This window comes from Salmo salar, chromosome ssa13, assembly GCF_905237065.1.
Source record: "Salmo salar chromosome ssa13, Ssal_v3.1, whole genome shotgun sequence".
Taxonomy (NCBI): domain Eukaryota; kingdom Metazoa; phylum Chordata; class Actinopteri; order Salmoniformes; family Salmonidae; genus Salmo; species Salmo salar.
Genome location: NC_059454.1, coordinates 110,603,026 through 110,626,522, shown reverse-complemented (window position 1 = coordinate 110,626,522; position 23,497 = coordinate 110,603,026). Strand labels below are relative to the sequence as shown.

The 23,497-nt window shown below is 43.9% G+C and overlaps 1 protein-coding gene across 6 annotated transcripts in view; it reads right to left on the bottom strand.

Moving 5' to 3' along the window:
• Positions 1–17,350, bottom strand: part of LOC106568568 (YTH domain-containing protein 1) — a 39,328-nt gene extending 21,978 nt beyond the window's left edge. For 2 of the 6 annotated variants that reach the window (XM_014139013.2, XM_014139015.2), the window contains exons 1-8: positions 17,133–17,350; positions 13,125–13,226; positions 11,912–12,219; positions 9,784–10,063; positions 6,800–6,948; positions 6,111–6,219; positions 5,617–5,734; positions 5,312–5,396 (exon numbers count right to left, since the gene is read on the bottom strand). In XM_014139013.2, coding sequence (XP_013994488.1) covers positions 5,312–5,396; positions 5,617–5,734; positions 6,111–6,219; positions 6,800–6,948; positions 9,784–10,063; positions 11,912–12,219; positions 13,125–13,226; positions 17,133–17,160 — 1,179 coding nt within the window. In that variant the 5' untranslated portion in view covers positions 17,161–17,350. Of the gene's footprint in view, positions 1–5,311; positions 5,397–5,616; positions 5,735–6,110; positions 6,220–6,799; positions 6,949–9,783; positions 10,064–11,911; positions 12,220–13,124; positions 13,269–17,132 lie in introns of all 6 variants that reach the window. The other 4 variants (XM_014139014.2, XM_014139010.2, XM_014139011.2 and 1 more) reach the window with 4 other exon arrangements.
• Positions 17,351–23,497: the final 6,147 nt, after the last annotated feature.

The window sequence follows — 23,497 nt, the reverse complement described above, 5'->3', positions numbered from 1 at the left end:
ACATTTTCAATGTACCTTTGGCAGTGATTAAAGCAGTGAGTCTTTCTGGGTAAATCTCTTAGAGCTCTGCACTCCTGGATTGGTCAATATTTGCATATTCTTTTTAAAAATTCTTCATGCGCTGATCATTCCTTGCCCCCCATTTTTTTTTTCATGTCTTGCCATAGATTCTCAAGGCCAAAAATCTAGTTAAATCAAAACTGGCCATCAGGAACATTCTGTGTCGAGTTGGTAAGCAGCTCCAGTGTAGATGTGGCCTTGTGTTTTAGGTTATTGTCCTGCTGAAAGGTGAATTCATCTCCCCAGTGTCTGTTTCTTTTTAGGGAGTGGCTCCTAAACTGTTAACAGACCTTTTATTTCCGAGGCTCTGTATCCGTGAGTAAAATCTTGCAGTATCTTGTGGGAATTTGGGACTTTATGAATTTACTCATGCCGAAACCAGATTAGAGTAGATACATACAGGTAGTTAAATCAGAGTTAAATGCCCAAAAGAAACCAAAAACATCAACAGCCACGACAATGTCAAAACATGACATTGTCATGAGTTAAATCCCATTTGCTTAATTTTGCGGACCCACAACTATGTTGATAGTCGCACTAAGCGCAAACCAGATGGGATGGCGTATCGCTGCAGAATGCTGTGGTAGCCATGCTGGTTAAGTGTGCCTTGAATTCTAAATAAATCACAGACATTGTCACCAGCAAAGCACCCCCACATCACCTCCTCCTCCATGCTTCACGGTGGGAACCACACGAGGAGATCATCCGTTCACCTACTCTGCGTCTCACAAAGACACGGCGGTTGGAAGCAAAAATCTCAAATTTGGACTCAGACTAAAGGACAGATTTCCACCGGTCTAATGTCCATTGCTGGTGTTTCTTGACCCAAAGCAAGTCTCTTCTTATTATTGGTGTTCTTTAGTAGTGGTTTCTTTGCAGCAATTTGACCATGAAGGCCTGATTCACACAGTCTCCTCTGAACAGTTGATGTTGAGATGTGTCTGTTGCTTGAACTCTGAAGAATTTATTTATGGCTGCAATTTTTTAGTCTGGTAACTCTAATGAAGTTATCCTCTGCAGCAGAGGTAACTCTGGGACTTCCTTTCCTGTGGCGGTCCTCATGAGAGACAGGTTCATCATAGCGCTTGATGGTTTTTGCAACTGCACTTGAAGAAAGTTCGAAAGTTCTTGAAATTTTCCGGATTGACTGACCTTCACGTCGTTAAAGTAATGATGGACTGTCGTTTCTCTTTGCTTATTTTAACACTTTTTTGGTTACTACATGATTCCATACATGCTATTTTATAGTTTTGATATCTTCACTATTATTCTACAATGTAGAACATAGTAAAAAATTTAAGAAAAACCCTTGAATCAGTAGGTGTGTCCAAACTCTCCCAAGACCCCATTTTCACATCAGGCGACCCCACATGGCGACCCCTAGTTTGGGAACTGTGCTCTTATGAGGTGGTGTTGACTGGGAGGGCCTGTGACAGGGTGATGCAATAGACAGCCAAGTGGTAAATTACATTTTGTTATAAAACATTTTTTTTTTTTAAAGAAGAACAAAGCTCTTTGATAATACACTTCACAACCAAAATGATTACTACTTGTATCTGCTTGGCTGGGTCATTAACATAACACACATTACCATTGTTGATGAAGCTGTCCGTGTCATCAGGGCAGTAACTCGGGTCATCACTAGTTACCACAGCCACAAAGTAAAAAAAGATTAATTTAAAAAAATTGGCCTATTTCTACCATTTCACTTAAAAAGTGATTTAGGCTTTTCCCCGTTTGTTGTGATCTGGTAGGTCCATGAACACTGTCTCCACTTCTTTCGTGCGCAAGAACTACGAGCCAAATGTCAGAGAAAATGTGGACTTCTATGCAGTGTATTGAGAGATATTTTGTCGTATGTAAAAAAAATTAAAAAAATGTTTTACTTGATATAATGGAGATGACATCTAGCTAACTACTTTACAACATTCTAGCTCAAAGCTATGTGAATGTATGTGTACTGACCGTTATTAACTACAGATAATTGCATGAGAAGTGCATCTGTGTATGTGCCAGTGTTGTTGCGTCCCATAGGACAGTCCATCCTGGTTTTAATGTTAACACAACACCAGAGTCGGTCTACCATCTTTGACATCGCTGGCCATGCATGATTTTTTTTAATAGATTTTTTTAATGAGCACAACAAATACAAAAACCCAGAAATATACAAAACAAGAGTACATGAACCTAACAGACAGGGGTAGTACATTTCAAGATTCATTTTCAATTTGTTAAATACTTTTATGGTGCGTATTGCTTTTGTTTTCACATTTACTGATCGCTTCAAAATAATATTTAAATTCTATGTGAAAAGGGGTTTGTTCTCTGCCCATTTTATGGATAAAAGAATCTTCCATGAAAGATAAACAAATGAACAATGAAAGTTAAATCAGGTTCCATATAGTTTAGATCAAAATAAAACATAATACCTCTTTGATAACTGGTATACCTTGCTAGTTAACTTAGCTAGCCCATCAAAACAGTATTGTCTTTGCTATTTTCTGAACAGTCGCACGAATTAAACCCTTAAATCTCAAATGGACCTCGATGTCACCACTGGTCATCCAGCTAGCCACGTAGCCAGCAGGGTTCCATCGGTTTCCATTGGACTATACTAGAGCGTGCTAGCTAACACTAGCATTGCTAGCATGCCAACGATAGCTAGCTGGCTAATGACAATACACCATAGTCGCAGGTCTTCAAAATCAAGCAAATGGTTCTGAACATGACAAAAATCATGTTTTTTTGTTGTAGTTGCATGTCTTTTGCTTAGTGACATTGTGAATATTACATTGTCGTCTTTTAACGCCGATTTAAATAGCTGTACATCTAATCCGGTTTCGGCATGAGAAAATTAGTAAAGTCCCAAATTCCTGTGAGAAACTGCGAGAATTTGCGCACTGGCGGATACGGAGCCTCAGAAATAAAAGAGTCGGTCAAGAAGCCGATGTTAAGTGCCTTATTGCAAACAGGATGCATGTTTTGGAATATTTTCTAATCTGTACAGGTTCTTTTCACTCTATAATTTAGGTTAGTATTGTGCGTAACTACAATGTTGTTGATACATCATCAGTTTTGTCTAATCACAGCCATAAAACTAACTGTTTTAAAGCCACAATTGGCCTCATGGTAAAATCCCTGAGGGGTTTCCTTCCTCTCCGGCAACTGGGTTAGGAAGGACGCCTGTATCTTTGTAGTGACTGGGTGTATTGATACAACATCCAAAGTGTAATTAATAACTTCACCATGCTCAAAGGGATATTCAATGTCTGCTTCTTTTTTATATCTACCAATAAGGGCCCTTCTTTGCGAGACATTGAAAAACCTCCCTGGTCTTTGTGGTTGAATCTGTGTTTGAAATTCACTGCTCGACTGAGGGACCTTACAGATAATTGTATGTGTGGGGGTACAGAGATGAGGTAGTCATTCATAACTCATGTTAAAAACTTCTGGCACACAGTGAGTCCATGCAACTTATGTGACTTGTTAAGTACATTTCCACTCCTGAACTTATTTAGGCTTGCCATAACTAAGGGGTTGAATACTTACTCAACTTTTCATTTTTTAATACATTTTCTAAAAAAAAACATAATTACACTTAAACATTATGGGGTAATGTGTGTAGGCCAGTTACACAAAACGTCCATTTAATCTATTATAAATTCAGGCTTTAACACATCAAAATGTGGAAAAAGTCAAGGGGTGTGAATACTTTCTGAAGGCACTGTATATAAAGAGGTGAATTAAAGGAGGCAGTAACAGATATATTTACACTTCAAATTAATGGAGTCGGCCATTTTAGCCACAACCGTTGCTGACAGGTGTATAAAAATCGAGCACACGGCCATGCAATCTCCATTGACAAACAGTGACCTTACTGAAGAGCTCAGTGACTTTTACCGTGGCACCATCATAGGATGCCACCTTTCAAACAAGTCAGTTTGTCAAATTTCGGCCCTGTTCGAGCTGCTCTGGTCAAATATAAGCGTTGTTATTGTGAAGTGGAAACGTCTAGGACCAAAAATGGCTCAGCCGCGAAGTGGTAGGCCACACAAGCCCACAGAACGGGACCGCAGAGTGCTGAAGCACGTAAAAATCGTCTCTCCCTGGTTGCAACACTCACTAGAGAGTTCCAAACTGCCTCTGGAAGTAACCTTTGCACAATACCTGTTTGTCGGGAGCTTCATGAAATGGGTTTCCATGGCGGAGCAGCTGCACACAAGCCTAAAATCACCATGCGCAATGCCAAGTGTTGGCTGGAGTGGTGTAAAGCTCACCTCCATTGGACTCTAGAGCAGTGGAAACACATTGTCTGGTGACAAATCACATTTCACCATCTGGCAGTCCGACGGACAAACCTGGGTTTGTCGGATGCCAGGAGAACACTACCTGCCCGAATGCCAACTGTAAAGTTTGGTGGAGGGGGAATAATGGTATGAGGCTGTTTTTTATGGTTTGGCCTAGGCCCCAGTGGAGGGAAATCTTAACGCTACAGCATACAATCTGTATTTCCAACTTTGTGGCAACAGTTTGTGGAAGGCCCTTTCCTGTTTCAGCGTGACAATGCCCCCATTGCACGAAGCGAGGTCCATACAGAAATGGTTTGTTAAGATCGGTGTGGAAGAACTTGACTGGCTTACACAGAGCCCTGACCTCAACCCCATCGAACACCTTTTGGATAAATTGGAACGCTGACTGTGAGCCAGGCCCCACAGATTATTTTTTTATTTAACATTTATTTAACCTTTATTTAACTAGTTAAGAACAAATTCTTATTTACCATCACGGCCTACCCCGGGCCAAACACGGATGGGCTAATTGTGCGCCGCCCTATGGGACTCGCAATCGCGGCCGGATGTGATACAGCCTGGATTCAAACCAGTGCCTCTTGCACTGAGATGCAGTGCCTTAGACCGCTGCGCCACTCGGGAGCAATGTTCCAACATCTAGTGGAAAAACTTCCCAGAAGAATGGGGGATGTTATTGCAGCAAAGGGCGGACCGACTCCATATTAATGCCCATGATTTTGGAATGAGACATTCGCCGAGCAGGTGTCCACATACTTTTGGTCATGTAGTGTATTATAGGAGGTGGATTAGAGGAGGAGATGTGGGGACAAACAGACTGGAAGGTCACAGGGCTGGTTTTGAACCCATGCCCAGGGGTCCAATACGTGGTCCGGAGTACACAGCACCGTGACTGGGCCCCGACTCTGGCACATGGATAGAATGTACTAATCAAGAATGTTTACCTGTCCGTCTCGGCCGATCTTTACAGGCTTGTGTTCATTCCACGAGTTGGAGAGGTGAGCCGTTTTAGTGAACGGCAACTCGCGTCTGAAAACAAAAAATGGTTAAGAGCAGGATGCAGAAGTCTTAAAAACAGGTCTGGGATGACAAAAATACCAAAGGGCGGTTAAAAGCTCTTTATATGGAAATTATCCATCGAGTTCTCTTTCAGTCTAGGACTAAGGAAATCGTCCCGTAATTCATTTGTCTGAAGTTACATTTTAAAATTCTAGCTACCACATTATAAAGACATGGATTAGAACCTTACCTGCAGATCCAGTCGATCTTGAAGACCCCACCTAGCATCTTGGCGTTCATCCCAGCAGGCAGGACCCAGTGGATGGGAGACCCTCCGTGATGGGACTCAGAGGACAGCCTGGCAAAACCTACACACACACAGGACGACACATTCAGTTCACGAGACTGTGTCTCGCCATCGTGCCGCTTTCTGGAGTCAAAAAGGCGATCAACATTTACACGACATTGGGAAAGCCAATTCCAGTCGTGGGGAGCCTGGACACTTCTGCTGGAGTTGGATGGATGGATAGATGGATGGATGGATGGATAGATGGATGGATAGATGGATGGATAGATGGATGGATAGATGGATAGATGGATGGATAGATGGATGGATAGATGGATGGATAGATGGATGGATAGATGGATGGATGGATAGATGGATGGATAGATAGATGGATGGATAGACGGATGGATGGATGGATAGATGGATAGATGGATGGATATTAACCATATGAACTTCACCTTGGAACTTGCCGCTCTCCCTGACAGAGAAGACCAGGATGACGCTGCGAGCGGAACGGAAGGCAGCATTCAGCTTCTTCTCATTAACAGGCAGAGTGGACCACACACCCTGGAAGTAACACAGTCAACATCCAACTGTTTGCTTGTATTCAACAAGGAGAAACATTTCCACACCAACTTTTATTGGGTACATTTTCTGCAGTTCAAAAGGCATTTGACAGTGTTATGTACAGTCTTCCTGAGAGACTACGTCCCCCGGCGCCGCCCCACCTCCACCCCACCCCTCCAACGCCGCCCCACCCAACGCCGCCCCACGCCCCCCAACGCCGCCCCACGTCCCCCAACGCCGCCCCACGTCCCCCAACGCCGCCCCACGTCCCCCAACGCCGCCGTATTCACTATATGATGCACTACTTCTGAGTTAAAGGGATACTGTGAAATTCTGGCATACAAGCCCCTGTCCTACTTATAGCATTTGTATGTCTGTGCACTATAAAAGGAAGTTTGTAGTAGTTTCACGAGCCAATGCTAACTAGCGTTAGCGCAATAACTGCTTCCAGTCTACAGATACGGTAGCATTGCTAACTTCTTTTATACTGCACACAGAGACATGAAAATCGGACTCTGGGGGGGAAATAAAACAATAGTATATGGACGCCAGAATTTTTCCCAGCATCCCTTTAAGATACCTTAGCCTTGGCCAGGGACACGTTCTCATGGTTGTTGCTCTTGATCATGAAGAAGCGTGCGTCTCGTATGACGTACTTCAGCTTGCTGGTCTGGTTCTTGCGGACGGCGCGGACAGACGATGACAGTTTCTCGTGCTTCTTCTCAGAACCTAGAGAACACCATACAGTTTTCAAAACACATGCAAATAACTTATTCAAAGCACATGCCATGATGGCTGAAAAAAAATACATCTGAAAAAGACATAAATCGATACATTGATTCCTCAGCAACGAAAGACATAGACGGACAGTGTGCTTTAAAGGATATAACAACTCACAGACGGGATTTAACAACTCACAGACGGGATTTAACAACTCACAGACGGGATTTAACAACTCACAGACGGGATTTAACAACTCACAGACGGGATTTAACAACTCACAGACGGGATTTAACAACTCACAGACGGGATTTAACAACTCACAGACGGGATTTAACAACTCACAGGCGGGATATAACAACTCACAGACGGGATATAACAACTCACAGACGGGATATAACAACTCACAGACGGGATATAACAACTCACAGACGGGATTTAACAACTCACAGACGGGATTTAACAACTCACAGACGGGATTTAACAACTCACAGACGGGATTTAACAACTCACAGACGGGATTTAACAACTCACAGACGGGCTATAACAACTCACAGACGGGATATAACAACTCACAGACGGGATATAACAACTCACAGACGGGATATAACAACTCACAGACGGGATTTAACAACTCACAGACGGGATATAACAACTCACAGACGGGATATAACAACTCACAGACGGGATATAACAACTCACAGACGGGATTTAACAACTCACAGACGGGATTTAACAACTCACAGACGGGATTTAACAACTCACAGACGGGATATAACAACTCACAGACGGGATATAACAACTCACAGACGGGATATAACAACTCACAGACGGGATATAACAACTCAGACGGGATATAACAACTCACAGACGGGATTTAACAACTCACAGACGGGATTTAACAACTCACAGACGGGATTTAACAACTCACAGACGGGATTTAACAACTCACAGACGGGATTTAACAACTCACAGACGGGATATAACAACTCACAGACGGGATATAACAACTCACAGATGGGATATAACAACTCACAGACGGGATATAACAACTCACAGATGGGATATAACAACTCACAGACGGGCATCGTTTGCCGATGCCTATGTTTAAGACACTAGTGCACCAGTCCGTGAGAGCCCAAACCGATCCAAAAGGGTGCATCGCTAATAAAAATAAAATAACGATTCCAATGTTATGAATGGCCAGTTGACTAATGATTTTAATAAATATTTACATATTACTAGCGCAAAACATTTTAAATCTGCTAAATGACAAGTTCATTTAGCGGCGGGGGGGGGGACAAAAACAACAACCCCCTCATCCATTCTGACACAGAGCCCCTCAGCCCAGACAGATCCAGCCAGGCTCCAGCCAGGATCCAGCCAGATCTCCATCACTATCAGATATTGAATGGAAAAATTAATGTGTAACAATTGTTAAGTACATCAAAATGGTATGGATTCATTTCTGAGTCTTTATTTGGATAGCCCCCTATGGAAGCATATCGATTAGTATGAATTGTATGTTTGAATTGGTACTGGTGATCAGGTTACTACTACTAGAGTGAACTAGGAGGGTGTAAAGTGATCAGGTTACTACTACTAGAGTGAACTAGGAGGGTGTAAAGTGATCAGGTTACTACTACTACAACAGTGAACTAGGAGGGTGTAAAGTGATCAGGTTACTACTACAACAGTGAACTAGGAGGGTGTAAAGTGATCAGGTTACTACTACAACAGTGAACTAGGAGGGTGTAAAGTGATCAGGTACTACTACTACAACAGTGAACTAGGAGGGTGTAAAGTGATCAGGTTACTACTACAACAGTGAACTAGGAGGGTGTAAAGTGATCAGGTTACTACTACAACAGTGAACTAGGAGGGTGTAAAGTGATCAGGTTACTACTACTACAGTGAACTAGGAGGGTGTAAAGTGATCAGGTTACTACTACAACAGTGAACTAGGAGGGTGTAAAGTGATCAGGTTACTACTACTACAGTGAACTAGGAGGGTGTAAAGTGATCAGGTTACTACTACAACAGTGAACTAGGAGGGTGTAAAGTGATCAGGTTACTACTACAACAGTGAACTAGGAGGGTGTAAAGTGATCAGGTTACTACTACAACAGTGAACTAGGAGGGTGTAAAGTGATCAGGTTACTACTACAACAGTGAACTAGGAGGGTGTAAAGTGATCAGGTTACTACTACAACAGTGAACTAGGAGGGTGTAAAGTGATCAGGTATACTACTACAACAGTGAACTAGGAGGGTGTAAAGTGATCAGGTTACTACTACAACAGTGAACTAGGAGGGTGTAAAGTGATCAGGTTACTACTACAACAGTGAACTAGGAGGGTGTAAAGTGATCAGGTTACTACTACTACAGTAAACTAGGAGGGTGTAAAGTGATCAGGTTACTACTACTACAGTGAACTAGGAGGGTGTAAAGTGATCAGGTTACTACTACTACAGTGAACTAGGAGGGTGTAAAGTGATCAGGTTACTACTACAACAGTGAACTAGGAGGGTGTAAAGTGATCAGGTTACTACTACAACAGTGAACTAGGAGGGTGTAAAGTATGGGTGAATAAAAGCGTCTGACAAAAACTGTGGAAAGAAAAGCCTAAGAAAGTGTCCCAATAATCTCTTCTTCGTCCTGAAGTGTGCGAATGTATTAAGCATTGAATTGGTGTAGGCATAGACGAGAGGGAATTCCCACCATTTTCTTATAGCAGTCATTTCTTTCTTAATCCACGAAGGGAAGTGAACAAGTGCACACTTGGGAGGAGGGACAGCTAAATTGGGACATAGCCCATGTGAATGTTGAGCAGGTGTGTATTACCTGAAGCCTCAGAGCCAGAGAGACCAGACTCCTCATCAGAGAAGGACACAGACTGGGAGTCGCTGACTTCACTGCGAGTGTCGTAATCATTTGGCGCATTCTTGGCTCTCTGATCCACGTCCTGCACCTCATACTCTTCCTCCTCTTCCTCCTCCATGTTGGATCGGTGTCCCTCGGAGGACACGGCCGTGCTGCCTGTCTCCTGGTCCGATGCCCCCTCTTCTTCTGCTTCTTCCTTAGAGGGGCTGAACCTGCTCTCCTCAATCGGAGGACTCAGCTTCTAGGCAACAGAACAGATGGACCATCAGTAACCTAACCCTCGGTCTCTACAGAACAGATGGACCATCAGTAACCTAACCCTCGGTCTCTAAAGAACAGATGGACCATCAGTAACCTAACCCTCGGTCTCTACAGAACAGATGGACAACAGTAACCTAACCCTCGGTCTCTACAGAACAGATGGACCATCAGTAACCTAACCCTCGGTCTCTACAGAACAGATGGACAACAGTAACCTAACCCTAGGTCTCTACAGAACAGATGGACCATCAGTAACCTAACCCTCGGTCTCTACAGAACAGATGGACAACAGTAACCTAACCCTCGGTCTCTACAGAACAGATGGACAACAGTAACCTAACCCTCGGTCTCTACAGAACAGATGGACAACAGTAACCTAACCCTCGGTCTCTACAGAACAGATGGACCATCAGTAACCTAACCCTCGGTCTCTACAGAACAGATGGACAACAGCAACCTAACCCTCGGTCTCTACAGAACAGATGGACCATCAGTAACCTAACCCTCGGTCTCTACAGAACAGATGGACAACAGTAACCTAACCCTCGGTCTCTACAGAACAGAGAGGAAGGACTAGTGTTGCATCGTGTACCGAAGCTTCTGTACTTTTTTTTCTCGATACTAGAACATTAAAAACGGTTGGGTACTGAACATGTTACTTTCGGTACTTATGTCAAAATGTGTCTCGTCATCGTCTACTGATTGAGAGAGGATCAAGTCTGTCAGCACAGCCAATGTCTCCTTATAGCCTGAGGGCACCGTGACTGCTCCACTTAGTCATACTGGCTCGAGTCTGTCCCGGGGGAAACCACTGGGAGTCTGTCCCGGGGGAAACCACTGGGAGTCTGTCCCGGGGGAAACCACTGGGAATCTGTCCCGGGGGAAACCACTGGGAGTCTGTCGGGAACATGGACTAAGTTGAAAACGGGAGTCTGTCCCGAACCACTGGCTGTCCCGAAACCACGGGGCTGTCCGGGGGTAATTTCCCCCCATGCCCCGCAGCTATGCTAAAGTAATTTCCCCCCATGCCCCGCAGCTATGCTAAAGTAATTTCCCCCCCATGCCCCGCAGCTATGCTAAAGTAATTTCCCCCCCATGCCCTGCAGCTATGCTAAAGTAATTTCCCCCCATGCCCCGCAGCTATGCTAAAGTAATTTCCCCCCATGCCCGCAGCTATGCTAAAGTAATTTCCCCCCATGCCCCGCAGCTATGCTAAAGTAATTTCCCCCCATGCCCCGCAGCTATGCTAAAGTAATTTCCCCCCCATGCCCCGCAGCTATGCTAAAGTAATTTCCCCCCATGCCCCGCAGCTATGCTAAAGTAATTTCCCCCCATGCCCCGCAGCTATGCTAAAGTAATTTCCCCCATGCCCGCAGCTATGCTAAAGTAATTTCCCCCATGCCCCGCAGCTATGCTAAAGTAATTTCCCCCCCATGCCCTGCAGCTATGCTAAAGTAATTTCCCCCCATGCCCCGCAGCTATGCTAAAGTAATTTCCCCCATGCCCCGCAGCTATGCTAAAGTAATTTCCCCCATGCCCCGCAGCTATGCTAAAGTAATTTCCCCCATGCCCCGCAGCTATGCTAAAGTAATTTCCCCCATGCCCCGCAGCTATGCTAAAGTAATTTCCCCCATGCCCCGCAGCTATGCTAAAGTAATTTCCCCCATGCCCCGCAGCTATGCTAAAGTAATTTCCCCCATGCCCCGCAGCTATGCTAAAGTAATTTCCCCCCCATGCCCCGCAGCTATGCTAAAGTAATTTCCCCCCCATGCCCCGCAGCTATGCTAAAGTAATTTCCCCCCATGATCCTTAGTAAAGCTTCTCCTACCTCGGTGTTGAGCTCAGGCATGATCCTGTGTCTGTCTGGCTCTCTCCTGCGACCCAGGGGCTTGTCAGGGTGGTCTCCTTTGAGAGGCACCCCGCCATCTCTCATAGGATGGGTCTTCCTGTCCTCATAGTAATCTTCAGTATTGTAGTCGGAGGGGTGCCGTCCTCTCCTGGGGTTGACCGGCTTTTTCCCGCTAGCCCCAGCCGAGGGGGCCGATCTCTTAGCGGAGTGTCTAGTGGTGGTGTGAGGCGTGGGCCGCAGACGCTTCAGCACGTGGTGATCTCCTCGGTTGCTCTTCCTCTTGGACCCTGGAGGGGGGGGTCATTCATCTTCAAATATTAAAAAGGCCAATATCTAACCTGGTCTGTTTAGTGCTCTTGGGTCTGTTTGGGACCGATTCGATACAAGCTAAAAGTAGTAAGAAATATATATATATATATTCTTTTTTTTTTTACGTGCGCACCCTTATTCATCCATCCGTTTGCTCTCTTGCCAGCGCCATTACAAACCGGGATAATTACTATGAGTGGCTTTAGCATGATGGCACAAACAGACTCAGGCTAACCAATATAGGCTTTTAAAATCTGCCAATTCTCAGAACTGTGTGGTTTTTAAAAATACATTTTTATTTCACCTTTATTTAACCAGGTAGGCTAGTTGAGAACACATCCTTTATTTAACCAGGTAGGCTAGTTGAGAACAAGTCCTTTATTTAACCAGGTAGGCTAGTTGAGAACAAGTTCTCATTTGTAATTGCGACCTGGCCAAGATAAAGCAAAGCAGTTTGACACAAACAACAACACAGAGTTACACATGGAGTAAAACAAACATACAGTCAATAATATGGTAGAAAAGTAAGTCTATATACAATGTGAGCAAATGAGGTGAGATAAGGGAGGTAAAGGCAATAAATAGTCCATGGCGGCGAAGTAAATACAAAATAGCAATTAAAACACTGGAATGGTAGATTTGACAGTAGATGAATGTGCAAAGTAGAAATACTGGGGTGCAAAATAAATAAATAGATACAGTAGGGGATGAGGTAGTTGTTTGGGCTAAATTATAGATGGGCTATGTACAGGTGCAGTGATCTGTGAGCTGCTCTGACAGCTGGTGCTTAAAGCTAGTGAGGGAGATAAGTGTTTCCAGTTTCAGAGATTCTTGTAGTTCGTTCCAGTCATTGGCAGCAGAGAACTTGGTTAAAAAAAGGTACCTTTTTTCTGGTTGACGTGCTGTTCACTCTCAGGGTTATAGAGCTCGTCATCCTGGTCAGGGGCCTCGGTGAGGATGTCGTCCAGCACGTTGAGCTCTCCATCTGGGACGACAGATTCAACCACACTTAGGCATAGTAGATTTTCTATTAAAAAAACAGAGCGCACTACCTTTGATCAAGGCCCATAGTGCACTAGTTCTGACCAGAGCTCTATGTAGGGCAGGGCTGAACAATCCAGGTCCTGTAGGGCCGAAACACTTCTGGTTTTTATCCTCGCTTTCTAAAAATCGGGGACTAATTCAGACCTGGGACACCAGGTGAGTGCAATTAACTACCAGTAGAAACAAAAAAACAGAAGTGTTTCGGCCCGACAGGATTGGTCAGCCCTAATTATGGGAACAGGATGTTATTTGGGACGTAGCCAGCATTAGTGGTTTATAATTAGTAGCATTAGTGTGCGCACAACAGAGTTAAGCGCCTACGGCCTAGCGAGCTGATGTTTGGACTGGCCTTGTTGCCTGCGTGTACAGGGCTAATCAATGGTTATTAGATATTATTATTATCATCATCATTAAACATTTTTTTTTTTTACATTTTAGTCATTTAGCAGACGCTCTTATCCAGAGCGATTTACAGTAGTGAATACATACATTTCCCCCAAAAAAAATTCTCCGTACTGGTCCCCCGTGGGAATCGAACCCACAACCCTGGCGTTGCAAACACCATGCTCTACCAACTGAGCCACACGGGACTAGTTAGAGCCACAGGAGACAAGTCATCCAAGCCTCTAGTCTCGACTAGAGCTAGGAGGTGCAAAACTCAGCCAATCGAGTTGCACAGTTCTGCTTGATCTTGATCTCGGTCGTCGCGGTGCATTCTGGTTACCCTCGGACAAGGAGATCTCTCCTTCAACGAGTCAATTGGGGCACTAGCACAACAAAAAAAAAAACTATATGAATATAGGTTTCTCTAGTAATTTCCTGCTGGGATTCGTCTCTCTTCCTCTCTTTCGGTCGTCATGGCGGCGAACTGCACATGTTAAATCAAAAAGGCATTCCTTACATATAAAAGTTGTTTTTGACAAAAAATGAACAGTTTGTCACTTTCACGAGGTTGGAGTAATAACACAACTAAATAAGAATTTGTTCTTAACTTGGATTGCCTAGTTAAATAAAAAGGTTAAATAAAATAAATAAAAACGATTTAAGACACTAGCTTGAAATCTAGGTTATGCCTTTAGATCGAGAACATTAACCACTAAGGAATAAGAATTCTCAAATCAGATGTTATTGGTCACATACGCATATTCAGCAGACGTTATTGGTCACATACGCATATTCAGCAGACGTTATTGGTCACATACGCATATTCAGCAGATGTTATTGGTCACATACGCATATTCAGCAGATGTTATTGGTCACATACGCATATTCAGCAGATGTTATTGGTCACATACGCATATTTAGCTGATGTTATTGGTCACATACAGTGCAGTAATATCTAAATATTCACAACAATACACACAAATCTAAAAGTAAAAGAATGGAATAAAAAAATATAGAAATATTAGGACGATCAATGTCAGAGTGGCATTGACTAGAATACAGTAGAATACAGTAGATACATATGAGATGAGTAAAGCAGTATGTAAACATTACAGTGACCAGTGATTCCATGTCTATGTATATAGGGCAGCAGCCTCTAAAGGTACAGGGTTGAGTAACCGGGTGGTAGCCAGCTAGTGATGGCTGTCTTGATGGCCTTGAGATAGAAGTCTTTCGATCCCAGCTTTGATGCACCTGCACTGACCTCGCTTTCTGGATGATAAGCGGGGTGAACAGAAAGGGAAAGGGGGACACCTAGTCAGTTGTCCAACAATGTATTCAACTGAAACGTGTCTTCCGCATTTAATCCTAACCCCTCTGAATCAGAGAGGAGCGGGAGGGGGGCTGCCTTAAATCAACATCCACGTCTTCGACACCCCCCTGTCGCCGGGGGTGTCGCCCCAGCCTGTCGGGCGACGTTTTCCAGTAGTTCTGTTGACAGGGGTGATGGGGGGTGGGTCGTTCATGCAGGAACCAATGGGGTAATCGAGGGGGGAACGTTCACACATTTTCAGTCATTTAGCAAACGCTCTCATCCAGAGCGACTTACAATAGTAGTGAGTGTATACATTTTTCGCATTCGAACCAATGGGCTACTCGAGGGGGGGTGTTAATGAAGAAACCAAGGGGATAGTCGAGGGGGGGTGTTAATGAAGGAACCAAGGGGATAGTCGAGGGGGGGGTGTTAATGAAGAAACCAAGGGGATAGTCGAGGGGGGGGTGTTAATGAAGGAACCAAGGGGATAGTCGGAGGGGGGGTGTTAATGAAGGAACCAAGGGGATAGTCGAGGGGGGGTGTTAATGAAGGAACCAAGGGGATAGTCGAGGGGGGGTGTTAATGAAGGAACCAAGGGGATAGTCGAGGGGGGGTGTTAATGAAGGAACCAAGGGGATAGTCGAGGGGGGGTGTTAATGAAGGAACCAAGGGGATAGTCGAGGGGGGGGTGTTAATGAAGAAACCAAGGGGATAGTCGAGGGGGGGTGTTAATGAAGAAACCAAGGGGATAGTCGAGGGGGGTGTTAATGAAGGAACCAAGGGGATAGTCGAGGGGGGGTGTTAATGAAGGAACCAAGGGGATAGTCGAGGGGGGGTGTTAATGAAGAAACCAAGGGGATAGTCAAGGGGGGTGTTAATGAAGGAACCAACGGGATAGTCGAGGGGGGTGTTAATGAAGGAACCAAGGGGATAGTCGAGGGGGGTGTTAATGAAGGAACCAAGGGGATAGTCGAGGGGGGGGTGTTAATGAAGGAACCAAGGGGATAGTCGAGGGGGGGGTGTTAATGAAGGAACCAACGGGATAGTCGAGGGGGGTGTTAATGAAGGAACCAAGGGGATAGTCGAGGGGGGTGTTAATGAAGAAACCAAGGGGATAGTCGAGGGGGGGGTGTTAATGAAGAAACCAAGGGGATAGTCGAGGGGGGGTGTTAATGAAGGAACCAAGGGGATAGTCGAGGGGGGGGGTGTTAATGAAGGAACCAAGGGGATAGTCGAGGGGGGGTGTTAATGAAGGAACCAAGGGGATAGTCGAAGGGGCCCAGAATTGCACACTATATTTGGCCTGGTCTGCTTGGCCAGCGTTCCCGGAAGTCTTGCGCATCTGTTTTTTTTAATTTTTTTTGAAGCTGTGGTGCTGTTATGTTTGCTAATTAGTTCTAACATTAAGACTAGTATCTAGTAACCAATGACTATTATAACTCGTTAACTAGCTATCGAGACTTGGTAACGTTAACCTGGCTTTGTGTAAATGAATATTAGCATGTCTGGCCATTCTAAAAGCCAGTTGGGAGAAACTGGACCAGTTTCGCGTCGTTGACAAAACTCACTGACTTCATTGTCCCTGTGTGGAAATGTTGTTGCAGTATCATGTACACGTTTAAAGTGGCGTTTAAATACAAAACAAAATTGACAATACAACTTTTATAACAGTTACATACCAAATATATACAGATATTTTTTTTTTTAAAGGACTAGCCTGCTGGCGTTACTGAGTCTATAGGAAGATTACACCTGGCACAAAGGATGGTTAGCAAACTAGCGATGGTTAGCAAGCTACCGATGGTTAGCAAGCTACCGATGGTTAGCAAGCTACCGATGGTTAGCAAGATGGTTAGTAAGCTAGCGATGGGTAGCAAGCTAGCGATGGTTAGCAAGATGGTTAGCAAACTTGCTAACGATAGAAAGACAGCCAGATACATGTATATATTAACGAGATGCTCATGTCTCCGCCCTAACAACGGGAGTCATCCTAGAGTCGTGAAGACAGGCGACAAGCTTAGGTCCCAAAAAAAATAAGCCCATAGGAAAAACATTGGACTTATTTTGATGAGAGTGAAACCTCTCGCTTCGTCCCTTCCTCTGTAAAACGGCTAGTTGCTAACTACTGCGATTAACGTGTTTACGTACCTTTCTCATCTCGTTTATCGACCGCCATCTTCCGCTGCTTTCCGATAACCTTTAGAGGACTCGTTTTGCCTTCTCTCACGGTTACCCGATATCTAACTAAATACTTATTTAGCAACAAAATGTGTTAAAATTATGCTCCCCCCTTCAATGTTTACTGGAAGTGGGTCTCATCGTAGCTACTGAAATGGCGGATCCCTCCTTTTTCTTTTCGTGTTCATTTCCGGTTGACTAGACCCCGTGTTGCTGCCTGTCGCAGGTCGGAGTGCAGATTGCACATTTCTAACAAAACAAAGGGAAGCATTTAAATTGCACCACTATCTCTACACCTACACCCATCCCACTACTTTGGCCCTAAACGATACTACACCAGGCCGTTGGACTGGAAAGATGGAACCCCCTTCTCTCAAAACTCCCTGTACATCTCCTGCACTAATATTTATCTATTGCTGCAAATACCACATGTATCTTCTGTGATTTCCACTCCACCAGTGCAGTTGATCACCATAGCTATAAACACAAAAAATGTAACTTTACTAAAATAAATCTTCTCAGGATCCCAGTCGAATCCCTCACCCTTGGGCTATCCTCTACTGTCCTTACTGCCTCAGTATATGAAACCTTCTTCCTCATCGGTCATTGCTCATCCATATATTTATATGTACATATTCTTATTCCATCCCTTTACTTAGATTTGTGTGTTTTAGGTAGTTGTTGTGGAATTGTTAGATTGTTGATATTGCTTCACTGTCGGAACTAGAAGCACAAGCATTTCGCTACACTCGCAATACCATCTGCTAACCATGTGTATGTGACCAATGAAATGTTATTTGATTTGCTGCCACATGTCCAAATCCTTGGCACCTAAAACACCATAGCGGGTTCAGAACGAACACCCTCAACGAATATTACAGTTGTAGACCGTTTCATCAAAATGAAAGAGAGGACGATGGCACATATTCAACATGTTTTTTTTCTAACACACACACACACACACACACACACACACACACACACACACACACACACACACACACACACACACACACATCAGTACCATGGACAGCCACATCATATTTAGCTTACGTTGATTGGACTAAATTGCTTCTGATATCTTTTAGTTGTCACTGTATTAGACTAACCACAGGTGATTTGATGATGTTTGTAAGGTTGTGTATTTATTTTCTTAGTCAACCTTGTGTTCTGTTTCTGTGCGTTCTAGAACGTAGCCCCGTCTTTCATTTGTGTTCATTGATTTCACCTGTGTTAGTTACACACCTGGTCTCATCGGCTCCTCATTTAGTTCAGTTCATTCTGTTTATGCCTTTGTGAGGTATTGTTCGTTTTTGACTCTACTAAAGCCTTTTCCCTAGCTCGTTTGTGAGAACCAGTTATAGCCTTTAGTCCTAGTTTTGATTCACCTGCCTGTTTTCCCTACCTGTGTATGACCATTGCCCGCCTGTGACCACGATTTCCTGTCTTCTGCGAAGACGAAATAAACACCTGCAGCACTCTGCGTGTGAATCTATACCTTTTTCTCCCTGAGTTATTCATTACAATGTTGAAGTTGAAATGGTGCTGGAATAGTGGAGGAAACCCCTGTTTTCTTTGCGACTTGCGGTGATTTTTCGAAGTCTGAACATTTTCAGAAACGTTAACTTTCTTGACCCCCTTTGCTGTAGATCATGTAATTGTTTGTTACATGCAATATTTGCTTTGTGGACTTCACCAGACAGATGTTGCTCTCTGGTTTTGTGATTAAACAAAGGTGTGGTTGAATTTATTCTGCCACTGTGTCTTATTGTCTCGGCTTTTAGGCCTATATATCACTGTGGCAAGGCAAATGAACTAACAGGTTACAGAGCATACAACACAGATTGTAATATGGCTTTTCTTCCCCTGACTTTTATTTAATTTATTTTATTTCACCTTTATTTAACCAGACAGGGTAGTTGAGAACAAGTTCTCATTTACAACTGCGACCTGGCCAAGAATAAAGCAAAGCAGTGCGACACAAACAACAACACAGAGTTACACATGGAGTAAACAAACATACAGTCAATAATACAGTATACTTGGCTTCCACACTGATATTTTACCCACGCACCGCTACTGCTTTTAACACAAATCAGATCGTATTTGTCAAATGCTTCATAAACAGGTGTAGACTAACAGTGAAATGTTTACTTACGGGTCCTTACCCACAATGCAGAGAGAAAAATATAGAAAAATAATAACAAGAGGAATAAATACACAACAAATTACAATAACAAACACATGGTGTACCAGTACTGAGTCAATGTGTAGGGGTACCAGGTAATAGCATGGCTATATACAGGGAGTACCAGTACTGAGTCAATGTGCAGGGGTACCAGGTAATAGCATGGCTATATACAGGGAGTACCAGTACTGAGTCAATGTGCAGAGGTACCAGGTAATAACATGGCTATATACAGGGAGTACCAGTACTGAGTCAATGTGCAGGGGTACCAGGTAATAGCATGGCTATATACAGGGAGTACCAGTACTGAGTCAATGTGTAGGGGTACCAGGTAATAGCATGGCTATATACAGGGAGTACCAGTACTGAGTCAATGTGCAGGGGTACCAGGTAATAGCATGGCTATATACAGGGAGTACCAGTACTGAGTCAATGTGCAGGGGTACCAGGTAATAGCATGACTATATACAGGGAGTACCAGTACTTAGTCAATGTGCAGAGGTACCAGGTAATAACATGGCTATATACAGGGAGTACCAGTACTGAGTCAATGTGTAGGGGTACCAGGTAATAGCATGGCTATATACAGGGAGTACCAGTACTGAGTCAATGTGCAGAGGTACCAGGTAATAACATGGCTATATACAGGGAGTACCAGTACTGAGTCAATGTGCAGGGGTACCAGGTAATAGCATGGCTATATACAGGGAGTACCAGTACTGAGTCAATGTGCAGAGGTACCAGGTAATAACATGGCTATATACAGGGAGTACCAGTACTGAGTCAATGTGTAGGGGTACCAGGTAATAGCATGGCTATATACAGGGAGTACCAGTACTGAGTCAATGTGCAGAGGTACCAGGTAATAACATGGCTATATACAGGGAGTACCAGGTAATAACATGGCTATATACAGGAAGTACCAGTACCGAGTCGATGTGCCAAGACGTAGGGCCTGGCTGCCAAGTGGGTGGGCCTGGCTGCTAAGTGGGTGGGCCTCCAATCTATGGATTTCACATGACTGGCTGCACCTCATAGATTAGGGCCTAATGAACTGTAACTCAGTAAAATCGGTGAAATAATTGCATGTTGTGCTTATATATATTTTTTCATTATACTTTTGTAGGACAATAAATATAATTGCCTGCAACTCCTAGGAACCCTGTGCATACAGTGCCTTTGGAAAGTATTCAGACCTCTTGACCTTTTCCACATTTAGTTGCGTTACAGCCTCATTCTAAAATGGATTCAATTTAAAAAAAATCCTCAGTAAACTAAAAAACTAAAAAAACGTATTTACATAATATCATTTACTATGAGACTCAAAATGGAGCTCAGGTGCATCCTGTTTCCATTGATCGTCCTTGAGATGTTTCCATAACTTGATTGGAGTCCACCTGTGGTAAATTACATTGATTGGACATGATTTGGAAAGGCACACACCTGTCTGTATAAGGTCCCACAGTTGACAGTGCATGTTAGAGCAAAAATCAAGCCATGTCGAATAATGTTTTTCATAGAGCTCTGAGACAGGATTGTGTCGAGATCTGGGGAAGGGTAGCAAAATATATCTGCAGCATTGAAGGTCCCCAAGAACACAGTGGCCTCCATCATTCTAAAATGGAAGAAGTTTGGAACCAACCAAGACTCTTCCTAGAGCTGGCCGCCCGGCCAAACTGAGCAATAGGGGGAGAAGGGCCTTGGGACAGGGAGGTGACCAAGAACCCGATGGTCACTCTGACAGAGCTCCAGAGTTCCTCTGTGGAGACAGGGGGTACAAAGTCGTGGCTGAACAACGACAATATCAACATACAGCTGGCTCTTTATACGATGTACCGGCAGGATAGAACAGCGGTGTCTGGTAAGACAAGGGGTGCGGACTATGTATTTTTGTAAATAACAGCTGGTGCACTATATCTAAGGAAGTCTCGAGCTATTGCTCATCTGAGGTAGAGTTTCTCATGATAAGCTGTAGACCACACTATCTGCCTAGAGAGTTTTCATCTGTATTGTTCGTAGCTGTTTACATACCACCATAGACAGAGGCTGGCACTAAGACGGCATTGATTGAGCTGTATTCCACCATATGCAAACAAGAAAATGCTCACCCAGAGGCGGCACTCCTAGTGGCCGGGGACTTTAATGTAGGGAAACTTAAATCAGTTCTACCAAATTTCTATCAGCATTTTAAATGTGCAACCAGAGGGAAAATAACTCTGGACCACCTATACTCCACACACAGAGATGCATACAAAGCTCTCCCTCGCCCTCCATTTGGCAACTCTGACCATGATTCCATCCTCCTGATTCCTGCTTACAAGCGAAAATTAATGCAGGAAACACCAGTGACTACATCAATAAAAAAAGTGGTCAGATGAAGCAGATGCTAAACTACAGGACTGTTTTGCTAGTGTAACCGATGTGAAATGGCTAGTTCGTTAGCGGTGGTGCGCGCTAATAGCGTTTCAATCGGTGACGTCACTCGCTCTGAGACTTGAAGTAGGGTTTCCCCTTGCGATGCAAGGGCCGCGGCTTTTGTGGCGCGATGGGTAACGATGCTTCGTGGGTGTCAGTTGTTGATGTGTGCAGAGGGTCCCTGGTTCGAGCCCAGGTTGGGGCGAAGAGAGGGACGGAACCTACACTGTTACACTAGCACAGACTGGAATATGTTCTGGGATTCCTCCAATGGCATTGAGGAGTACACCACATCTGTCATTAGCTTTATCAATAAGTGCATCGATGACGTCATCCCCACAGTGACGTCCCGCTCCTTGAAAGCAGCAGCTCTAGCCTTTCGCTCAGTGCGGATGCTGCCTGTAATCCATGGCTTCTGGTTGGGGTATGTACATACGTCACAGTGGGGACGACGTGTAACAAGCGTCGTTGTAGGTCGACCAAAATGCAGCGGATATATTTATAATCTTTTTTTATTGAAGGAAAAAAACATAAACAAAACAAACGATGAAACCAGTCCCGTAAGGTGCTCAGACTATACAGGAAATAACCACCCACAAAACACAAGAGAAAAAACCCCCCACTTAAATATGGCCTCCAATTAGAAGCAACGACAACCAGCTGCCTCTAATTGGAGGTCGTTGCCAAAACCCCAACATAGAAATAGAAAACTAGATAACCACATAGAAATAGATAACATAGAACAAAACCCCAAAAACCCGAAACACACAAAACAAACACCCCCTGCCACGCCCTGACCAAACTACAATAACAAATAACCCCTTTTACTGGTCAGGACGTGACAAAACGACAGATTTTTTACCTTTTACCTGTCAGCTTGGGGATTTGATCCAGCAACCATTCAGTTACTGGCCCAACACTCTAACCACTAGGCTACATGCCGCACCAGATGTCCCAAGCTTGTTGCATCATACCCAAGAAGACTCAAGGCTGTAATCGCTGCCAAAGGTGCTTCAACAAAGTACTAATTAAAGGGTCTAAATACTTATGTAAAAGTGATATTTCAGTTTTTTTCTTTTTAATAATTTTGTTTAAAAAATGTAACCATTTTTTTTATTTTGATTTGTTTAACGCTTTTGGTTACTATATGATTTCATATGTGTTATTTCATAGTTTTGATGTCTTCATTGTTATTCTACAATGTAGAAAATAGTAGTAATAGAAGGAAAAACCCTTGAATGAGTAGGTGTGTCCAAACTTTTGACTGGTACTGTATCAGTTTGCAAACAATGGAATAAAATGTTACATTTTTTATAAAGCCACATACAAACATGGTCTGTTTTTTGTTTTCTTGAGTAAGGCAGCTCCAAAATGCAGGTGTTTCAGCCTAGCTTTCTGTGGTTGAGGGGCAGCCAGCGTTGGCGATGGTAATCATCTCTCGTTGCGCTGTGATTGGCTCAGTGTTCTGTCACTCATGGAGACACCACGTCGCTGCAGAATCTACAGGGACAGCTAGACAGTTGAAGCCGTCTTGGGTGTCTGCCATAGAGTTACATTATAAGTGCCCATCCAAGAAGGTTCAAGGTCATTGGCCACAGATAAAATGACCTCAAATCACGTTATAGCTACCCGTAGCTTTTGATTGGACTGATCATGCTACTTTCAAAATCTTAGCTAGCAAGCCAGACAAGCAGTCATGAACCACGTTGACAATCTACTGGCAAATCCTTTT